The sequence below is a fragment of the Pygoscelis adeliae genome, unplaced genomic scaffold (genome assembly GCF_000699105.1).
Source record: "Pygoscelis adeliae isolate BGI_AS28 unplaced genomic scaffold, ASM69910v1 Scaffold365, whole genome shotgun sequence".
Classification (NCBI taxonomy): domain Eukaryota; kingdom Metazoa; phylum Chordata; class Aves; order Sphenisciformes; family Spheniscidae; genus Pygoscelis; species Pygoscelis adeliae.
This window is the reverse complement of record NW_008824783.1, coordinates 392,698-411,593: the sequence shown is the minus strand read 5'-3', so window position 1 is coordinate 411,593 and position 18,896 is coordinate 392,698. Positions and strand designations below refer to the sequence as shown.

Sequence of the window (18,896 nt, the reverse complement as noted above, 5' to 3'; positions counted from 1 at the left end):
CAGATATTTTTCTTTTTTGTCCTGTGGCTTTTCCTCTGTGGGGAGGCTGAATATCTACATGGATCTGGTGTTTGGTGGCAGGGAGTTGAAGCAGGGCAAATATATTTAAGCAGAAGTCTACCCTGTCTTGGCATGTTGAGTGCAAGGGCTGGAAGCCTGGATTCATCAGCCCTGGGTGGTCCTAGTGGCCTCTCAAAGCCTGCAGGACTTGGGCTGCAAAGGGGTGACTAGAGAGTCGCAGTTCGGTTAATCTACTGGAAGATGCTTGTCCAGACTCTGTGGCCCTCATCTATAGTTTCCTCTTTTTGGGAACAGGGGGAGGAGGCTGGACCAGGGCTGCCCACAGCGCGCAAGATGCTCAGGCTGGCAAGTTGCCTCCTGCTTTTCTCCGCTGGGATAACCCAGATCTCCTTTGCTTTCTGATTGCTGCTGATCCCATGCTTACACCCGGTCGCAGAAGCAGTCTCCCTCTGGCTTACCTCACTCTGTCCCTCAAATGTGTCACTCAGGTCTCTCACCAGCCTCACCCTCCCGTCCCTGAATAATTTTGTCTCACTTTCCCCTTCCCCTTTTCTAGATCATTTATGGATGTGCTGAATTGCAGAGATCTCAGAAAACCATCCGCTTGATCTCGTATCGCTTCTAACAAGCTCTTCTGAGCAGGGACCTTTGCTAGTCTGTCTTGAGACCCTTGGGGAAACCCTGTTTGAAGATGTTAGCTGGTGGCATTTGGGATTGCCCAGGCTTTCTTTGGGGTGATGCCAGCCCTTGGTGCTGTGGGTTGGCTGGGATCCCCTTTCTGATGCTGTGTATGGTGACAGACTGGACCTGGAGGCCAAGGGAAGCTTTTGGCCTGCGAGTGAAGGTCTCTTGCTCCTGTCCTTGGCAGCAACTTATGGGGCTGGCATTAGGAGCTTGTTACCTCTGACAAAGAGCTTTCCTAGGCACCTGTGTTGCTCTGTTCAGGCTGTTGTAAGGGCTCTGAGTAGCTGACTTCCCCTTCCCTGAGCAACTGTGCATCTTCCATTCTGTCACGCCTGTCGCAAGGACTTACCGAGCGACACATCATGGGACCATTTAGAGACCCAACAGGGATGCAGATTTCTGTCTGCTTGGAAGAAACATCCATTCTGGGGTCTGAGCACGCTTGGATCCTGAAATATTGAAAAGGGATGGTGCTTTCACATGGTTGAGGCACATGTGTGCCACCACACTCTGCACAGTCCTCCCCTGCAAGAGACGGCCGTGCGTCTTCTGGGAATGCACTGCAGGCGCTCCATGTAGCTCACGCTGAAGTGCAAGTGCCAAAGTCTTCGAGGCAGCCAGCAAGCTGAGACACAGTGCCATTGCCTGCTCCATCTGGGCATGAGGTGGCCCTGGAGTGATGCACCGAAGCATCACACGAGGGGCTGGGCTGGGTGGGGAGACTGTAGGACTGAGCCTGAGCATGGAAAGTGTTTCTGGAGCGCTCCAGATAGCATCCTGCTTCCCTAGACAGGGCAAAGCAAAAGCTGGGGTGTGTGGTAGGGCCATCCGTACTGAGGGATCAGGGGAGGGGATGGCAAGGATGCCAGTGTTGGAGGGAAGGATGTTCAGTGGTTGCATTCTGCAGCAGTCTTGAGATATGCCAGGCTGGAGAAGGGCTCTGCACACTAATTGGGGTGGGGTGGGAGCAACCCACTGGGGTGTTCACAGGGTGGTGGCAGCCCTTAATCTCAGCACGCATGGAGAGCAAGAGGGGCAGAGGACCCCAAGACTTTAATGATCACTGTCCATCCTGGAGGGCTTAAGCTGCCTCCTGGGTTGATGTGAAGGGTACCTGGCAGGACTGTCTTGGGCACAGGTGCTTGGGGAGGTGTGTCTTCTCCTGTAAATAGCAGAAACTTCCCTGCTTGGAGGAGTCTGAATCTGGCTGCCTCCAAAGAGTTACAGGGTGCAGAGGCTCTGCTGCATGCTCCTGTGTTTTCAGGTGGCTGCTGTGTCCAGCCCAGGAGCAGGACAAGCGTGTGCTGCTTGCTTTGGTGGCAAAAGAGGTTTAACGAGGTGTCGGATACAACCCACTTTGTCTGGGGAAGGGGAAATGGCTGAGCAAAAACTAAAATGTGGGAGCAGAGTGCTTTGCCCTGCAGATGTAATGGGGTCACTCCAGACTGGAAACAGGCCAGGAGATGGGCTCTGGCTTAGGGCTCCTGGTCCTGCTGCATGTTTTGCAGCTCAGAAGCGTCTGGCACTGTTTGGTGCTGTTCTGAGCGTTTGGGCATCAGTGCTGCCCCATGACCTTCTTGTGGCTTCTTTGGGACTGGCTCGGTGGGTGGCATCCCCATGCAAGGAGAAGCGAGGAACGCAGAGCTCCATCTCATTCCCATAGTCTTCTGTCTTCCCTCGCCTATCTGTCAGCGCTGGCCGAGCTGTGCTTGTGGTCTCCTGGTCCTTGTTAATGATGACTAGTGTCTTGGTGACCTCTGTTGTGCATAACTTCCTCTTTCCAGCTCTGTGCTGATTTACAAGAAGTCTTGTCAGCTTCATCATGCTGCTTCCTATGGAAATAGACTGCTGGCCAATGTCTCCCGGTGCAGGGAGAAGGTGGTGATGATGCTGAGCAGAGTTCTCCCAGGCCATGAGCCTTCAACACTGTTTCTTCTTCCTGGCTATTCATGTGAACTATTATAGATAACTTCAACAGACTATCTATTGAAATCTTCCTCTGGTACTGTATTTCTGCTTATACATGCTGAGTGCACTTGGACTTGGTACATGACTTCTACAGCTTGGAAAGAGCAGCAGCCTATGTGGACTTGGGGCAGCACAGCTGGCTTTTGGCTGGGCACAACAGAACAAACACTGTAAGAGCTGGTTGGGGAGCAACTTCTGAAGGGTCTGATGTGTGTTGGTGAAGGAGCTGGGGCGGACCCAAAAATCATCCTCCCAGTGATGTTCTGGGGCATTTGCAGAAGTCAAAAGATGCGAGTATAGCAGTGAGGTATTTTTGAAAATTGAGGGCTGTCTTTGAATCAGTGGCTGAAGTAAAGTGCCAGGATAGGCTAAGGAAAGAAGATCTAGTTTATGATCTGTAGGAAGAGCTAGAGAGACAACTGGGGTTTGTACTGGTCTCTTCTGGACGTTTGATATGTGTCAAACTCTGTGTTAGTGCTTTTGGCAGCATATGGTCTTCTAGCAGTCTCTTCAAGTTCTAATCATCAAGGTCCAGTCAGACTGTGGGGTTGGTGTCCACGCCCTAATCAACCCAGACTATTCTGCTAGAGACCAAATTTTTGTAAAGGTCTAAATCCTTTGTTGCAGGGAGGAAAGGACTGGGTGTATTTTATTCTGGACAACGCTCCTCTAATGTAGGGAAGGATTAATGACTGCAAGGCCACCTTTGGTGCAAGGTGTCCTGCTCTTATTGCACCTAGCTTTTGAACTGTGCTCTGTACTCCAACTTTGGTACTAAGCATCTCCTTTCAGTAGACCTTGTTGACCTCTCTCCTAGGTACGGACACTGTTTGTCAGTGGCCTTCCTGTGGATATCAAGCCCAGAGAGCTCTACCTACTCTTCCGACCATTCAAGGTAAGAAGGTCTTCAGATTTGGTCTTTGGTGGGAAAGATGTTGTCTTGTGGCCGACCTTGCAGCAAAGATCTCTGTCAGAGGGGAAGCAAGGATGGAGTGGGAAGGTAGGCCTTCTGTGAAAGCCTGGGGAACCTGCTATGAAACCAGCATGGTATCCCATGGCTCGAGCTCAGCTGGGTAACCTCTCCTGGAGCCTGTTGAAATCATGCTGTCTCCAAGCTCGATGAAGGCTGCTTGGTCAGCCCTGCTGCCCAACTGGACCAGCCCTTCCTTGAGCATGTGTCCTGATCCCCCTAACTGTCCATCCTTTACTAGGTCACCACATAGGCTGTCCTTGGGGGAAGTGGGGTTCCCTTGTTTGCACTCTTCTAGCACAGGGTGCTCTGGGCTCTTTAGGCGCTAGCCAGGCAGGGTGCTCATCTTATAGCTTGATGAAGAGCTAGAAAATGTGATTTCTTCACAAAGGGCCAGAATGGACTAGCTAAGATACCTGCTCTGCCCTTAGCCTAATCTCAGTCTTGTCTTTTGGTGGGAAAGAAGAGAAACGTTATGTACCTACGCTTGCTGCAAACTCTGCCTTATGAAGGAGTTGGTGCTACAGGAACTCCTGGAGCTGTCACGTCGTGTCTTGGTTGTAGCTTGGCTCCTTCAGGAACCTGACACTGACTTGCTTTCTTCCCTTCTGCAGGGTTATGAAGGGTCACTGATCAAGCTAACTTCAAAGCAGGTACCTCCTTCTTCCAGCTTGTGAATTTTTGGCTTTTGCTAGAAAACCAGACATGCCGGGAGGGGAGGGAAGGGGGGACCGATACCATTTCACTATGTAAAGCATTGTCTGTGTTCAGCACCATGTATACAGCTGGGTTCCGCTCACCCCCACTGTCCTGGTGGCCCCAAGCTCTCAGCATGTGCTGAATGGCTCCATATCTTCTATTGCTGCCCGGGCCCATATGGGCTGGGTGAGACCTGATGCTTCTGCCTCAAACCCTGTGCTGCCAGAAACCTTCCCCAGTCCCACCCTAATCAAGGCAGTAGTTACCCTTGTGGGCAAGGGGTACCCCTGCTGGGGGCTACCAGGGTGAGCAGTGCCCCCACGTGTAGGAATGCCAAAGCATTTTGGTGTGGTGGGAGCAGACACAGAGCAGGAATCTTGGTCCGATGACCTAAGACCCTTCAAGCTCTGCTTGAAGGCCCTCTGCAGCTTTAGATGGTCTCTTCCACTTGCTGTAAGCTGTCTGGGGCAGAGGGGGTGGCAGGGTAGTCTGAGGAGCTGGAAGAGGCTTCCAAACTGAAATCAGCGTTATTTCTTTTAGCCAGTTGGTTTTGTGACCTTTGACAGCCGGGCTGGTGCTGAAGCAGCAAAGAACGCCTTGAATGTGAGTACCTGATGTGCCAGGAGGGGCTGGGGGCATATGTCCTGCTGTAGCTACACCTGGAGCTGTGGGCTAGAGCGATGCTTGGCTTGTCCATAGCACGGGAAGGTTCAGGGTGTCTCAGCTGTGCCCTTGAGTATGGAAGCTAAATGGTCCTGCAGCATCCCACCAGGGAAGCAGGAGTGCTGTTTAAGGCTGACATCAGCCTGAGCAAATGGATGCAAACTGTCCCGTGCTTAGTGTAGGTGTAGTTTCTGACCGCCGGAAGACTGCTCCAGGGCCTCTGAGGGTGTGGGGAAAGAACAGCTACTTCTTTTTTTTTTTCGAGTCGGCATGCACCTCCTTACTCAACAGTTGGCCTCTGATAACAGGATCCAGGCTGTCAATCCTGTTCCTTATCCGTTAGGTGCTCCCCCCTGTACGGGGAAGAGCTGTAGACTGAGAGAACCCCCCTTGTTCAAATGAGCGTGGATTCCCTACATGTGTCGATGTGTGGCCGGAGCTACTCTTAAAGGAGCTTTTCTTTCCGCTGTCTGCACCGAGCACTGAGGTGGGGGCTCATCTTAACTTGACTGCTTGGCTTGGGGTACCTGAAGCAGGCAGGTCTTCTCTGGGGAACCACCCCTTAGCAAACAGATGAGAAGAGAGCTGTTGAGGGCATAGGTGGTTCCCAGGCGTATACAGGCATAGGGCGATACCCAGTTGACACCCTGTAATGCTTTAACGAGGCATGTGGAGCTCAACTTGTGTTTAGCATCAGCTTTTTGAGGCTCTAGGTGGAGCTCACCGGGGTAATGAAGCAGGCTCATTGCAAAGCTGGTCTGTCATGTGGCTGTCGGACTTGCTTGGTGCTAGTGGCCTTGTTAAAGCCTCACTTATCAAATGCCCTGATGAAAAGTGTGGGGCAGTTCAGCAGAGCAGATCCTTGTCCTGGACTCTGGCCTGCTGGGACCTCTGCAACCAGAAGGTACTTGCTTCAGAAAGGGAGGAAACCAGCCTTCCCATGCTGCTGTTTCCATGGCAGGGCATGAGGCAGGGCCAAAGCTGTCTGGTACAGGCTCTTTAGCACATTCGCAGCATTTCCACACTGCTGCAGCTCAAGAAGAAGACTTGAGGATGATCAACATGGCAGGCACACCCAAAATGATCTCCATCCCATGTAGGCCTGCAGAAGTTAGTGGGATCTAGGCAGCAAGACATGCTGATCTGGTTCTGCTCTGCTGTAGAACTTGCCTTGAGCACTGGGGTACGTGCTAGTGTCTCTGCCCAGGCTGGCAGTAGATGTAGCAGCACCGCAGATAGGAGCTCCAGTATAGATGGGGCTATCCCAGCTCCAGCAGACAGATCTTTCCTGACCAGTGTTGGTAGCCATCACTGCTATGCTGGTTGGTGAACTGCACATAAGGAGCAAAGCTGTGTCCCTCATGTTGGAAGCAGTGGTCCTAGGCCAGCTAAACATAGAAATACAAGCATGTGGGAGATTGAGTATTGCAGTGAGGTGACAAAAATCTGGGCATGTGACTGTAAGCGTGATGGCCTTGGTTCCTCGGTTGGGCTTTGCTCCATGAATAGACACAGCATGTGCTTGGACTGGAAACCTCACCCCTGAGAGACTCCTGTGCTTTCTTCTGTGACAGGGCATCCGCTTCGACCCAGAGAACCCCCAGACCTTGCGGTTAGAGTTTGCTAAAGCCAACACAAAGATGGCCAAGAGCAAGCTGATGGCCACGCCAAACCCCACCAATATCCACCCTGCCTTGGGCGCACACTTCATTGCACGGGACCCCTGTGAGTATGCTGGGAGGGACTTTGAGGTCGTGGCTGGCCCAACCTGGGAGATGCCCAACCCTGGGAATGCTGCCAGGGTAGAAAGGAAACCATACCGACGTATGCTCTGGCTGAAACCTGCCTGGTGCAGGAAGGCCAGCATGTTAGGGATGCAGGAGAATAACAGGCATCTGGTAAGGCTTCTGCCCAACACTAGAAGTGATGGGAGAGCAGAGTTGGTTTTGGTAGCTCAAGTGATACCATAAGTCCTTTAAACCATCCCTAGGTGTGAAGCAGAAAGGATGAGTCCGGTGCCATGCACGCTCAGCATAGCCTGGTGGGGCAAGCAGCCCTGCTGAGGCTTGTTGGGCAGCCTGTAACATGGTGCTGAGAGCCCTGTCTTCTGTCCTGCCATCCTGTGGCACCAGCCCTGTGCTGCATGTGTGAACCAGCCTGCCCAAAGCCCATGTGGGGCCCTGAGCAGTGATGGAGCATGTTCCTGGCCTCCCTTGGCAAGGCTGGGAGGCCAGAGGAGCAGCTGGTCACAGAGATGCTGCAGGGGTGCTGTATTTTATAGCTTACTGAGACAGCAGTGCAAAGCTTTAGTTTGGGGTTGGAAATCCAGAGCCTGTCCCTGAAGCAGGCTGTTGGGGCCAGCTACTGAGATGCTGTTACCTTGTCTCCCCCTGTCTAGATGACCTGACTGGAGCGGCTCTTATTCCAGCGTCCCCAGAAGCGTGGGCTCCCTACCCACTGTACACCACGGAGCTAACCCCCGCCATCCCCCATGCTGCCTTCACGTACCCAGCGGCTGCCGCTGCGGCCGCTGCTCTTCACGCTCAGGTGAGTCACTCCCCGTGTCCCGTGCCAGGAACCGGGCTCTCCTCTCTCCCCTGCCCCGGTGCTCGCTCCTATGGGTCTCTGCTTGGCTGGTTCGACCCTGGCCTCCGCACCTTGGCTCCTGGGCAAAGCCTCCTCCCGGCTGAAGTGCATGGGGGGCCCCCCAGCCCTGAGCAAACCGCAGGGGAGAGGTCTACGTGGCCGAGAGTAGTCAGAGCTGGACGATGATTTCTGACCCTGCAGGTCCAGCCTGCTTCCCTGCGAGAGGCAGGCAGATGGCAGAAAGTAAGGGCTCAATTTCTGGCTGGCTTTGCTGGTCCCTGTGGCCGGAGAACCGTGTTGTGGGACTGCTGGGAGGAAATGCTACCTGCCAGCAAGTAAAATAGCTATGAAATGTCCTCCTTGAAGCCACAGGGAAGGCAACAGGCTTAGTTTGGTGCTGAAGCTGGGGGGCTCAGCTGGGACCCCCTTGGGCCAAGCAACTCAAATACTTTTGAAGCTGGAGGAGGATGTCCTGCAGGAGTTGAGTGATCAGAGCCTTGCCACAGTGAGGAACTCTGATGGGACAGTGGTGTTAGCCACCCTGGATGCAGGCTAGAGAGGGTCACTTTGTGTATGAGCCTCTGGAAATGCTGGTGGTGGTGCAACCAGCTGCCTGGGGTCCCAGGGTATGCCTGCTGACAGCTGGAGTTGTAGGGATGCCTGTACTGGTCTGAGACTGGAAACATTAAATATACTGAGACCAACACCCCTGCTGAGCATGAAGTCCCTGAAACCATGGAAATGCAAAGGGAAAGCCAAAACAGAGAAGTAGTGTCCTAATTCCAGATTAAGGTGCTTGGTTTGGAGCACTTGTACAGGAGAACCTGGAGCCCCTGACCCTGCCTTGCTGGGTGTTACCAGCCAGCTGTGCTCTGCCTGCTTTGGTCTCTGCTCCTGTAGTAATGCCATGGGGGACTAGGGCAGTGGGACTCTGGGCTTAGATCTCAGAGCATCAGGGCTTAACCTCTGCTCTCTGCCCTGCCAAGCAGGGTGTTTAGCTCCACTCTTCCCTGCTTAAACTGAGAGGAAGAAGAGCTGTGCTCCCTCACCTTGTCCACCTGGCTGACGGTCAGCTCAGTTGGCCCTTGGGCATCCTCTTGCTTCCTGCCAGCATCTTGACTAGCTCACTAGTAGTGAGCTAGCGTTGGGCTGAAGCTCCTGCGGGGTAGGCAAGAAGTACGTGGGGCCCAGGGCAGGACCAGGCACTGGCTTGTTCTTCCAAGGACCTCCAGAGCCAAGCTGGTCCTTCACTGGGAGGGTTGTGCTTGCTGGTGTTCTCCAAAAGTTATTGATGGTGCCCACAACTACAGGAGTGTGCTCTGCTCCTGGGTAGCCCGGGAGAGCAGATGTCTTCCTTTCCCTGCCCCTTGTGTGTAGAGTGGTGGAGCCAAGGGCTGTTGCTGGTTGAATTGCCCCTGGCAGGGAGGACCAGGAAAAAAAACCCCTCTGGCCTGGCTGAGGTGGCTGAGGGAGGTGAAACCAGTTCCTTCAAGGATGATCATCAGTGACTGTGTGGGGACCCTGAGTGTAAGGGTTAGACACCAAAACTTTATGCTGCATGGTGGGAGAGAAAAACTCCGCTCTCCTGAAGTGGGAGGGTATCAAGGAGGCGTTCAGCCAGATCTTCTCCCTCTGGGGTCTTAGTTCCTGCCCTCCAGTTGGCAAGCTACTGGCTTTCAAAGAGGTCTTCTGGCCTGAAGAATGACCCTGAGGCTCCAGGGAGCCCCCTGTATAGGTAGGACTCCATGCCCAAGGAGGTCCATAAGTGGTGATGTGCCCCTAAGCCTTAAGGAGCCAGTGTAGCCCCTCCAGGCTGTGGCCATGGCTGGACCCAGCTCTCTTCTGAAGAGCAGCTGGGCTAGCCGCGCAGTTACAGCTGCTCCTTGCTGCGTTGTGCCTGAGCCGGCGGTGACCTCGCAGGGAGACAGTCTGGCGCAGTATACGTTACCAATAAAGTTTTATGGGGTTAAACATTACTCAGGCTGGCAGCTCTGAGCTGCCTGGTCTCTAGGCTGGAGCCCTCTCCCTTGCAGAGCCAAGGCAGGGTGGAGCAAGTCAGTGAGATGACTTTTGCTCACAAACTGGGCTAAAAGCTGTAACCTTAGCCTTGGTGTGCTGAGCCCTCTTCTCTCACTGTTAGGGGCTGGTTTGCCTTGCTGGGCGGGGGGGCGTGGGCACATGGGTTGTTCTCCAGGACAGCTGCAGTTCTTCTTCCTGAGACTGGTGTTGGCTGGAGGACGTTCATGGAGATGGCCAGAGCTGTAGCAGCTCCGCAGCAATCGGTCCTGAAGCAGGCATGAAGTTGGAGGCTGTAGCTAAACTGAGAGCTTGTCGCAAAAGATTTAAACCTGAAGTGCTCGTCCTCTCGCAGCTCTGTGTTCAAGTCTGGTCAGGAGAGGAGGTGTCCGCCCTCTGCAATGCACCTATGCAACCTCCTGAAGAGCTGCCCAGAGGGCTGGCAGGAGTGACGAGGGGCAGGAGATGGTGCGAGGCTGGCCTGGCCTCGGCTCGTGCACTGGGGGCTGTTGGTAAGCTGCTCGCCGACGAGACTGATGGCGGCTGCTCCCAGCACCGCCGTGCCACGGTGATGCTCCCGGCAGGCACCAGGCTGCTGTAGATGTGACTGTGGCCTGACCCTGCACCGCTAAGAGCCTCTACCTGTGGGGACTCCACTGACTTTAAGACTGTCCCATCTGCCTTCCCTCCCACCCTCTCTCAAATCCCTCCTTTGATGTCCCTAGTGAACTCCAGCCATGATGCCAGCGCAGGCTAGCCCTGAAGCTCAGAGCTGTCCCTGGAGATGGGACACCCTAGTGATGCCTTATTGCAGCTAGTGGAGTGGCTGTACTACAGCTCCATTCCTAGAAGTGTTAAGCATGATGGCAGCCACGTCTGGAAAGACTGGTAAGGTAACCATCTCTCCTCCAAGGTGCACCATGGGATTTGCAAGCTTCTGCCCATCTCTGTAGCCCGTATCTCCTTGGCAACCCAGTGCATGGGCCTCACGCTACCCACCCACCAGAGCCTGGGGAATGAGATACCAGGCCTTCTTTCTAACCCACATCTCCAACTTGGCAGCACATGACATGGCGCACACAGCATGGCACCATCTTACATCAACTTCTCCCAGCTGAGCCAGGCTCAGCCAGGTCCCGCCAGTGGGAAGGGAGCAGCCCGGTTGAGCCGAGGCAGAGACAACCCTGCCGCTCGGCGTGAAAGAAACCTGGTTTCTCCCCAACCACGACCCTTCGAGGGCAACCAGAAATACACCTTGACCTCACTCCTGGCACACGGTGGGGGAGGTGAGTGACGTGATAGTGATAGCACACGACTAAATTCTAGCGGGCACGTTAGACAACAGCACTTGCCGGTCACTTTGTTCCAGAATTGCATACCGGGACAGACCCTGCCCTTAATCATGGGTCTAATCTCACCTCTTTCCTCTCCAGTTACTGAAACAGAGCAAGTTCCTACCTGGAGCTTGGCTTCTCTCTTGCAACCTGAAATCACAGGCAGGACACAGGTCTTGTGAGCCGTGACGAAGGGAACGGGAAGCCTGGGAGAGATGGGAGCGGCATAGGAAACTGGGAGCTTGGGAAGAGGGAAGATGGCCTGGCCTGGGACTGGTTGGCAGGGAGGATGGTTGCTGTGGTCAGCTCTAACTGAAGGAACAGAGTCCTGGCTCGCTCTCCTACCGTTCTGGGTAGACTTTTTTCCTCTGTGTGGTAGTGATGTTGGGGAAAGAAGTCATCAAAGATGGGGGCCCAGGTCTGCCTTTGCTCTTGAAAGACTGTGAGGTGCAAAGATGTGCAGAGTTGGTCTCCTGGGAAGATGGGGAGAGCTTGACACAAGCATAGAGGCAATGATACAGCTTGTCTTGTTCTGCTTGGACCTGGTGAACAGTTTCATCTATTGCCTGTGTGATGGAGTTGGGCTGCATTGCGTCTTTGATGCGTAAACCACTTGTTTTGGGGTGCCTCTAAGCCAGGCTCTGGGCAGTAGGAGACACCAGGGGCTATCAATGCTCCCGGAGCTCTTCTGCAAAGAGATGCTTCCAGCTGTGGCAGCACCCCTGAGGGCTGGACTCTGCTATGGGCAGGACTTGCCCTGGAAAGCAGGGGCTGGATGCAGGATTGTTTCATAAGAACATGGGGAAGGCTGGTGGTGGTTACCACATGGTGCTTGTAGGAGACTAGGCTGATGTGGTGGGTACCCAGAGCCCAGGAGACTGTCTGTGGTAGATGCTTCCAAGGCAGGGAGCAGGTCATGGACTGAAAGCTCACAGATGCCAATCCTTTTTGGGGGTGGGCTGCCCAAGGTGCCCTCAGAGCATCCACGTTGCTGCTGTTAGCAGCAGCTTTGTCTGGAGGCTTCGAGGAGATGGTGGAGGTGGGCCTCTGAAGCTGGGACCTGTCCAAGCGAGTGGTGGGTGGAAGGAGCAGTCCTGGATCATGGCTATGTGGTGGTGGTGCAAGAGCCCAGCAGGACCCTGAGGCTTCCCAGCACTGAGTTGAGGCAGAGCCCATTGTTGGAAGGAGAGGTCAGTGCTCCAAAAAAACCCTTTCCCTCTTGTTTGCTGCCTGGGCTGGCTCAGAGCAAGCTGGATGTCCTGAGCAGTGGCTGCTGTTGTGGATGGACACAAGGCAGATCCCAGTGGCTGTGATCTGGTGCTGGCCCTAGAGAACTGGGAGTGTGGGGAAGATCTGCTGGGGTGATCTCAGGTGCTGTGCTCCTCCTCGAGTACTGCCTTCTGTTGGGATGCTGCTGTTTGCTGGGCGCGTGACCACCTGGGTGCCACCAACCTGGCTGAGCCCTGGAGCGCCAAGCAATGGCCACCATGGTGGATCTGCTGGATAATGGGGATCCTGCCTCTGTGTGCACCACTGACCTCTGGACTCACTTCATGGTCCCATCTGCAAAATCTCCTGAACTTCATGTTGTGGCAGCTAAGCTCTGATAGACCCTCCCTGGGATGGGAGGCTGGAGACAGTGACAGACTTTGTGTGCCTAGTAACTTGTTGCCTATTTGTTGGGGCTGTCATGTAGGACTTTATCTTTTTTCTGGGCAACCTCCATGCTTCCCAGAGGTATGAAGTACTCTCTTCAAGACCTTCATGCTTATGGTGTCTTCCAAAAATCCAGTGACTTAGTGCTGGCATAGCTGGCCAAGCAGCCCTGAGCAAGCTCTCCCCAGGCCAGCCGTTTCCTCCTAGCCAGAGAAAAGCAGGCAGGAGATGCTCTTAGCTCCTCCAGGCCCCTGCTGAGCAGCCATTCTCACTAAGTCACACCTGATGAGCGAACGGGACTGAGATGCCATCAGAAGTGACTTCCTGGCCTGTGGCCAGCACTGGCTCTCCCTGGCTAGCTCAACCCAAAGGAAAGCAGCATAACTCACTTCCGCTCTGGGAAAAGGAGAAATGCCTGTTTGCTGCAGTCTGTGAGATGGCTATGTCTCCACGAGCTGTAGCATAAGCTGCCTCAAGGCCCAGAGAGGGGTACAAGGCATTGGATGGATGCCTGTCAAAACACTCCTAAGCAACAGGATGGACCAGTGCCTGTCTTCTGCATGCTCCTCAACATGGTGCGAGATGATGTGCTGATCCTCCAGCTCTCCCTCGCCATAGCTGCCTGGGGAGATGCGTGTGCTTGATTTGACTGCAGCAAGGTTTTCTTGGTGGTGGGCTGAGCTGCTTGGGTCTTAAACAGCATGCGAGCGTTTGGATGCTCATCTCCTCAACCCAGCCCCCTGAAGGACCCTGGAAGCAGGTGGCTTGGGTGAAGTGCCTGCTGCTGAGGCTTGGAGGTGCGTGTCCAGTGAGCACTAATGGATGAGGTTAGCGCCTTGTGGGTGCACCTTTGCAGGCTGTCCTTGCCTGCCCTGGGTCATGTTCCCATCAGCTGTGTTTCCAGCTGGAGCAGAGCAGCTTTTGCTGGCCACCAATGTAGTCTGCCCAAGGCTTGCACCAGTGACCCGCAGCCTGGGGGAAGTGGTGACCATGAAGTGCTCGTGGCTTGCTGGGGTGAGGCTGTCTCAGCAGCACAATTGAAGATGCCACTCTGCATGTCAGCAGCTGGTAACTAGATGCAGCTCTTGGACATGCCGGTTGGGGTCCTACCGGCTCCCCGGAGCACAACGGAGTGCTTTGTCCCTGCCTGCGCAGGGGGCCTTTCTGGTACCTGGGGAGGCAGCTGGGTCTGTTCCAGTTGTAGGGATAGCTCCACAAGATGCTGGGGCTGACTGCAGAGCAAAGATAAGCAGACCTAGAAGTAACTAAGGAGGAAAGGCAGGCCATCCAAGCTAAAGGTGGCTTGAGGATGGATCTGTGTATTCAGTCCTCCCTTCCCCCCTCTGTTCTTTCTGCTGAAGGAATCGCTCTCCGTAAGGATGGTGGGCAAGATAGGAAATTTGAATTCTGAGGGTAATTGGGAGAGACAGTGGAGGACTTGACAAGGAGAGTGAAGAGCTGATGGGGTGTTTATCTGCCCCATTTATTTCTTTGATTTTTAGGTAGCGCTGGTCTTGTGCTGCAGCAAGGGAGAGGCTCTTCACTTCTGGATGTTTCACCTGGTCTCTGGAAGGTGGCAGGCACAAATTTCTCTTCTAGCTGTTTTCTGGGGCAGATGTTGAATACGGCAGCACGAGGCTGGCTGCAGTCAGCTGGCGATGTCCGTCTCGTCCCTACGGGCAGGCGAGCAGGAGATGTTTGCAGTGGTGTGGCCAGACTCCTTTCCAACTGTGAGCTAATGCAGCTCCAGAAACAACTGCGTCTCTTCCAGTAAAAGCCTCCCTTGCTCTGCTTTCCTTGCCCAGTGTTGGATGTCTCCATTCACTCTTCCTCAGCTTCCTCCTTGACAGATGTAGTATTTTGAGAGATAACGGATCTTCCGAAAGCCCTCGGAGAAACTTGCTCCCTACAGGGAAGTGCTCTGGCTTGGCCTGCCTGGTTGCAATGCTCTTGGGACAACCCTATGCAGTCTTTTGTGGTGCTGGTCTCCTCTTCCAGATGGCTCCGGGAGCCCCCCGTTTGCAAAGTCTCTCTACTCCCTGGCAAAAACAAGGTGCTGAGACACTTTGAGGGATGTGAAGAGGAAACTGCCTTGGCAGGTGCCACTGTCCTAAAGAGCATGTCCTCTTGGCTAGCTGCTGCCTCCCATCTGGTTCTTCCAGTGCTTTCTGCTGGTTTCAGAAACATCCCCCTAGTGAGGGGGTGTTCCTGCCTCATCTCATCAAGCCCTTAATCTTTCTGTGGGCTGAAAGACCTGGCAGGTCATTCCCTCACCCTGCCAGCATGTCAGAGCCTTGGCTTGTACCCAGGATCATAGCATCTGCATGAGCTCCTGCCAGCCTCCAGGCTGAGCCCCTCTGGCTGCAGGGCTGTGCTACTGGAAGGTGGGGCCACTGTGAGTCAGGCTGGTTGGGTTTGCATGTACGAGCGTCGGAGACCTACAGGAGGAAGGTGAGGAGAGGTGGTCCATCAGAAGTGGAGGTTTATTAGTGCCAGAGCTATGAACAGTGGGTGTTTTAGGAGAAAAACAGGATTTCTGTTGAAACTGGAGGTGCTGGAGGCTCGGGGTGAGGTGTGCATGTGGGGCAGAAGCTGGCTCAGACCCCCTGAGGAGGGGATGAAGAGCCACCAGGCTTGGGGGAGCATGTGTGCAGCTGCTGTGCCTGCTTACGTAAAGCCGTGCTGAACCCGGCGTGGGATGGAGGCAGCTCTTGGGGTTAAGCGCTCGCAGCCTTGTGAACGCAGGGGGAGTTTCCTGTTACTGCTGGGCAGGAGGAAACTACTTCCAGCTGTCGAGGGGAGGGGTGCTGGAGTGGGAGTCACTGGCCAGGGAGGAGGACTGCTGGCTGCTGAAGAGATGTGGCTCTGCTGAGCAAGCACCTCCTGGTGACAGGGCTGGGGGGGAACAAGTAACCCTGGTCCTTGCACCGGCAGCTGCTGTGATGACCCCATAAGGTGTCAGTGATGCTGCTGCCTGCACCGGGCTGCGAGCCTTCCTGGCCTGAGTCAGTGCAACCATGCCCTAGAGCAGCGTGGTGGCCCCAGGCTGGGGAGCAAAGGTGCAGCTGAGCTGGGTCCCTTCCACAGGCTAACAGAGAAGTGAAGTTCATGGTGTGCGTGGCACCAAGATAGCACTTTGGTCATGGCACTAGATGAGACCCCTCACTGGGGAAGAGGGTCTTGGTAATGTCCATGACCTCAGTTCCCTCTACCTGAGGCTGGACTGACCGGGATGCACCTGGCTGCTGTGTCATGGAGCAAGCTACGGGGCCAGGTGGGAGCTGAGTTGGTAGCATCCACCTCATGCCTCATGAAGGTGTTTGGCAAGGAGTCTGACCAGCCCAGAGTGCCTGGCTACAGACAGCTGCCTCGAGCATGGAGCTGGTGCCTGAACAGGAGCCTGGGATCCAGCAGATCTAACTTAGCTGATGAGAGGCTCCTGCTAGGACAGAGCCTCTGCAAACTTGCAGGCCTCCTCCCTGTAGGAAGCGTCACAAGAGGAGGGACTTGAACAGCCCCATGAGCTCAGGGACCTCAGTTACGGGCATCACAGCCCTTGTGATGGTGGAGGGAGGACTTGGCCATCACAGGCAGCTGCGTGTTCTGGGAGCTGCGTGGTTGTTGTCTCCTCCAGTTCCTGTAAGGAGGCTGCAGTGTCAAGGTCTTGGCCATTTGCTGCATGTCTCTGTATAAAGGAATGAATGCAAAGCCTCTGGCTTTGCACCTCCATCGGGTGTCAGACTTCTGCTTCTTACAGGGGTAAAGGGAGTAGGGTTTGAAGAGACCCACTGAGGATGTACCTAGCTTGGAGAGTAATCCAAGGGTTGTTACTGAGTCTCTGGGTGTCCTGGTCTTCAGCTCTCTCTTCTGAGAGAGAATACCTGTGTGCAGTTTCTTGAGGTCTTGTGCAGCTGGGGCTGGGGACACAGGGCTGCATCTCCACTCCTGGATAACTTTGCAGCAAGACTTGTGTTGCATGTGCCATCCAGTGCATCGGTCAGGCAACCTGCTGGCTGCTAGGTAGTTAGAAAACACCTTGCAGGGGGGTTAGGAACCTTCTGTTCCCCCTCATTGCCAGCTGTCATCTCAACCTGGAGTGGCTTTCTTGATGTCTCTTGCACACTTACTTGCAGCCTGCAGGGGAGACCTGACTCTGGCAAGAGCCCTGTTAGAAAGAGGCTGGCAGAATTGCCCTTGCTGGTGTGACAGTAGTGCATCAGCCACGTAGGGGTTAGGTGAGCTCCAAAGCCTCTGCCAAACTAGATGCTTTGGCCGTGGCTGCAACTCTTCCTTTGCTCAACTGACCTGAGACCTTGCTCCAAGAAAGTCTGCCTGTCCTTGGCCAAGGGTTCCTCTTAGTGGGAAAGTGCCATGCATGGGGGTTGGAGCTGGTCTGGGAATACTGTTTTTTCCCTCTGGCCCTGGAGTGGGGTGTGTGCTTGGGAAGGGAGCATCTAGGCAGGCTTGTTCAGCCAAGGGGACAACCTTGCCAGGATGGTCTGGCAAGGGGAAGAGCTCACGCTGGGCTCTAGGGGTTTTTCTGCCTCTTTTCTACCCATCTTAAAGCGAAGTCCATCATTCTGCTGGTGCCCAGAGCCCTGAACGTACCTGCTGCTCTTGATGCCTGTCTGCACTGGGGTTGTCCTCTCCTCCCACCAGCTGGGGAGAGAGGAGAGGGGGGGATGGCTGCCATGTTTCAGCTCCCTTTGCAAACAGCAGCAGGACCAAGCTCTGCTAGCTGCTCCTCCCGCTGGATCTGTGCTCACTCAAGTGGCACAGACTCATCTCCTGCTGCTCTCAGGCATGAAGCTGCTAGCTCAGCCCAGCCTGACGTACCGGTCTTGCAGACCAAATGGGAGCATCTGGATGTCTGATGCTATTCTACTGGATGTTGTCAGCTTGCTGCATCTACTGACAGGCTGGAAAGTGTCTGCTCAGTTACTGTTCCCATGTCTGCTTGTTGGCTTCCCATGTCTGCTCATTGGGTCCCCATCTAGCAGTCCTTCGTTGGCAAGGAGCAGGCCTGAGCAGTAGATGTGGCAGCAATGACCTGCCAGGGAAGCCTCCAAGTCTTGCTGGTTTGCAGCTCTACCACGTTCTTCCCATGATGTGGTCTGCCTGGAGCCTCTTCTGATGGCTGGGTTGTGGCTTAGGAAACTTCACGGGTCTCTTCTGTGATGGATGAGCCGGTTCTTACACTGTGCCTGTCACATAGAAGTTGTCTGGTTTAAATGTGTGGTCTTGAGATGCCTCCTTCTGCTGGCTGAGGACAGAGCAGCCACCACCTTGGGGTGCTGCATGCCTGAGATGAGCCTCCTCTGCCCTGCCTAAACCTGAACGGGGGGGGGAAGATGTAAACTTGATGTGTGGGGGAGTGGGAGCATGCTGGGGGGGAACAGCCCCTCCTCGCGCACACTTCTGCAGCGGTAAACTTCACGGATAGCTTGGTGGTGAGGAGCTTTCCTAGCTTGAACGGTGGTGTTCTGTGTGTTCTAGTGAGCTGGGGCCAGGCATGGGTGTGAACTTGGGGGCCATCTTCTGGTTATGCCAATAGGCAGAAAGTACTCGATGTTGAGGCAAGCCCTGAGATGGGGTGCTAGCTTCCTTACTTAGACACGTGGGATCCTGCCGTGTTCCTTAAGGGAGGACCTGGCTGGGTCCCAGTGCCTGGTGAGCCTGAGCCTATCCTTGCGTGAGCCACCAGAGCTGGCCAGTGTGGGGCCGGCACGCCGGGTATTGCTGGCACAGTGCAGCCCCAGGTTGGGATGCTACTCGAGTAGTATTTGGGGCTCACCTTGGAGCCTCCTTTCCCATGCTGGAGACATCTCTACTCAGTTTACCTCGTACGTGGCCTGAAGGAGCTGAAGGTTTGGGCTCTGGTTGAGAGAGATAATCCCAGATCATGGACCTCTGGCGTGGCTTTCTTTTTCCAGATGCGCTGGTATCCTCCCTCCGAAGCTACCCAGCAAGGATGGAAGTCTCGTCAGTTTTGTTAGTTCATTAGTAAGTAATTAATCACTCTTGAAGCCGGGTCCTTGTCTTGCTCGTTCCTGGGCTCCTTGGACTCTTGTGGGGAGGAGGGGTGGGAGCTCGGGCTCAGCCCCCCGCACCTACCCAAGGATGCAGTTGGGTTACATTGATGGGTGATGGGGCCAAATCCACCCCGGTGGGAGCAGGGAGACCCACCAAGCCCTGGGGTGGGGAAAGGCCTGTGGGTGCCACTCGGGGAGCGGATCCAGCCAGCCCCGCTCACTGCCGCTCCTCTCCCGCAGCGTCTCTCCTCGGCTTTTGGTCCCCCT

General features: G+C 54.7%; 1 protein-coding gene across 1 annotated transcript in view; it reads left to right on the top strand.

Moving 5' to 3' along the window:
- RBPMS2 (RNA binding protein with multiple splicing 2) overlaps positions 1-18,600 on the top strand; it is a 27,490-nt gene extending 8,890 nt beyond the window's left edge. The window contains exons 2-8 of the mRNA XM_009323871.1: positions 1,970-2,033; positions 3,491-3,568; positions 4,258-4,296; positions 4,883-4,945; positions 6,580-6,730; positions 7,404-7,552; positions 18,531-18,600. Coding sequence (XP_009322146.1) covers positions 1,970-2,033; positions 3,491-3,568; positions 4,258-4,296; positions 4,883-4,945; positions 6,580-6,730; positions 7,404-7,552; positions 18,531-18,593 — 607 coding nt within the window. The 3' untranslated portion in view covers positions 18,594-18,600. The remainder of the gene's footprint in view (positions 1-1,969; positions 2,034-3,490; positions 3,569-4,257; positions 4,297-4,882; positions 4,946-6,579; positions 6,731-7,403; positions 7,553-18,530) is intronic.
- The last annotated feature ends 296 nt before the right edge of the window (positions 18,601-18,896 follow it).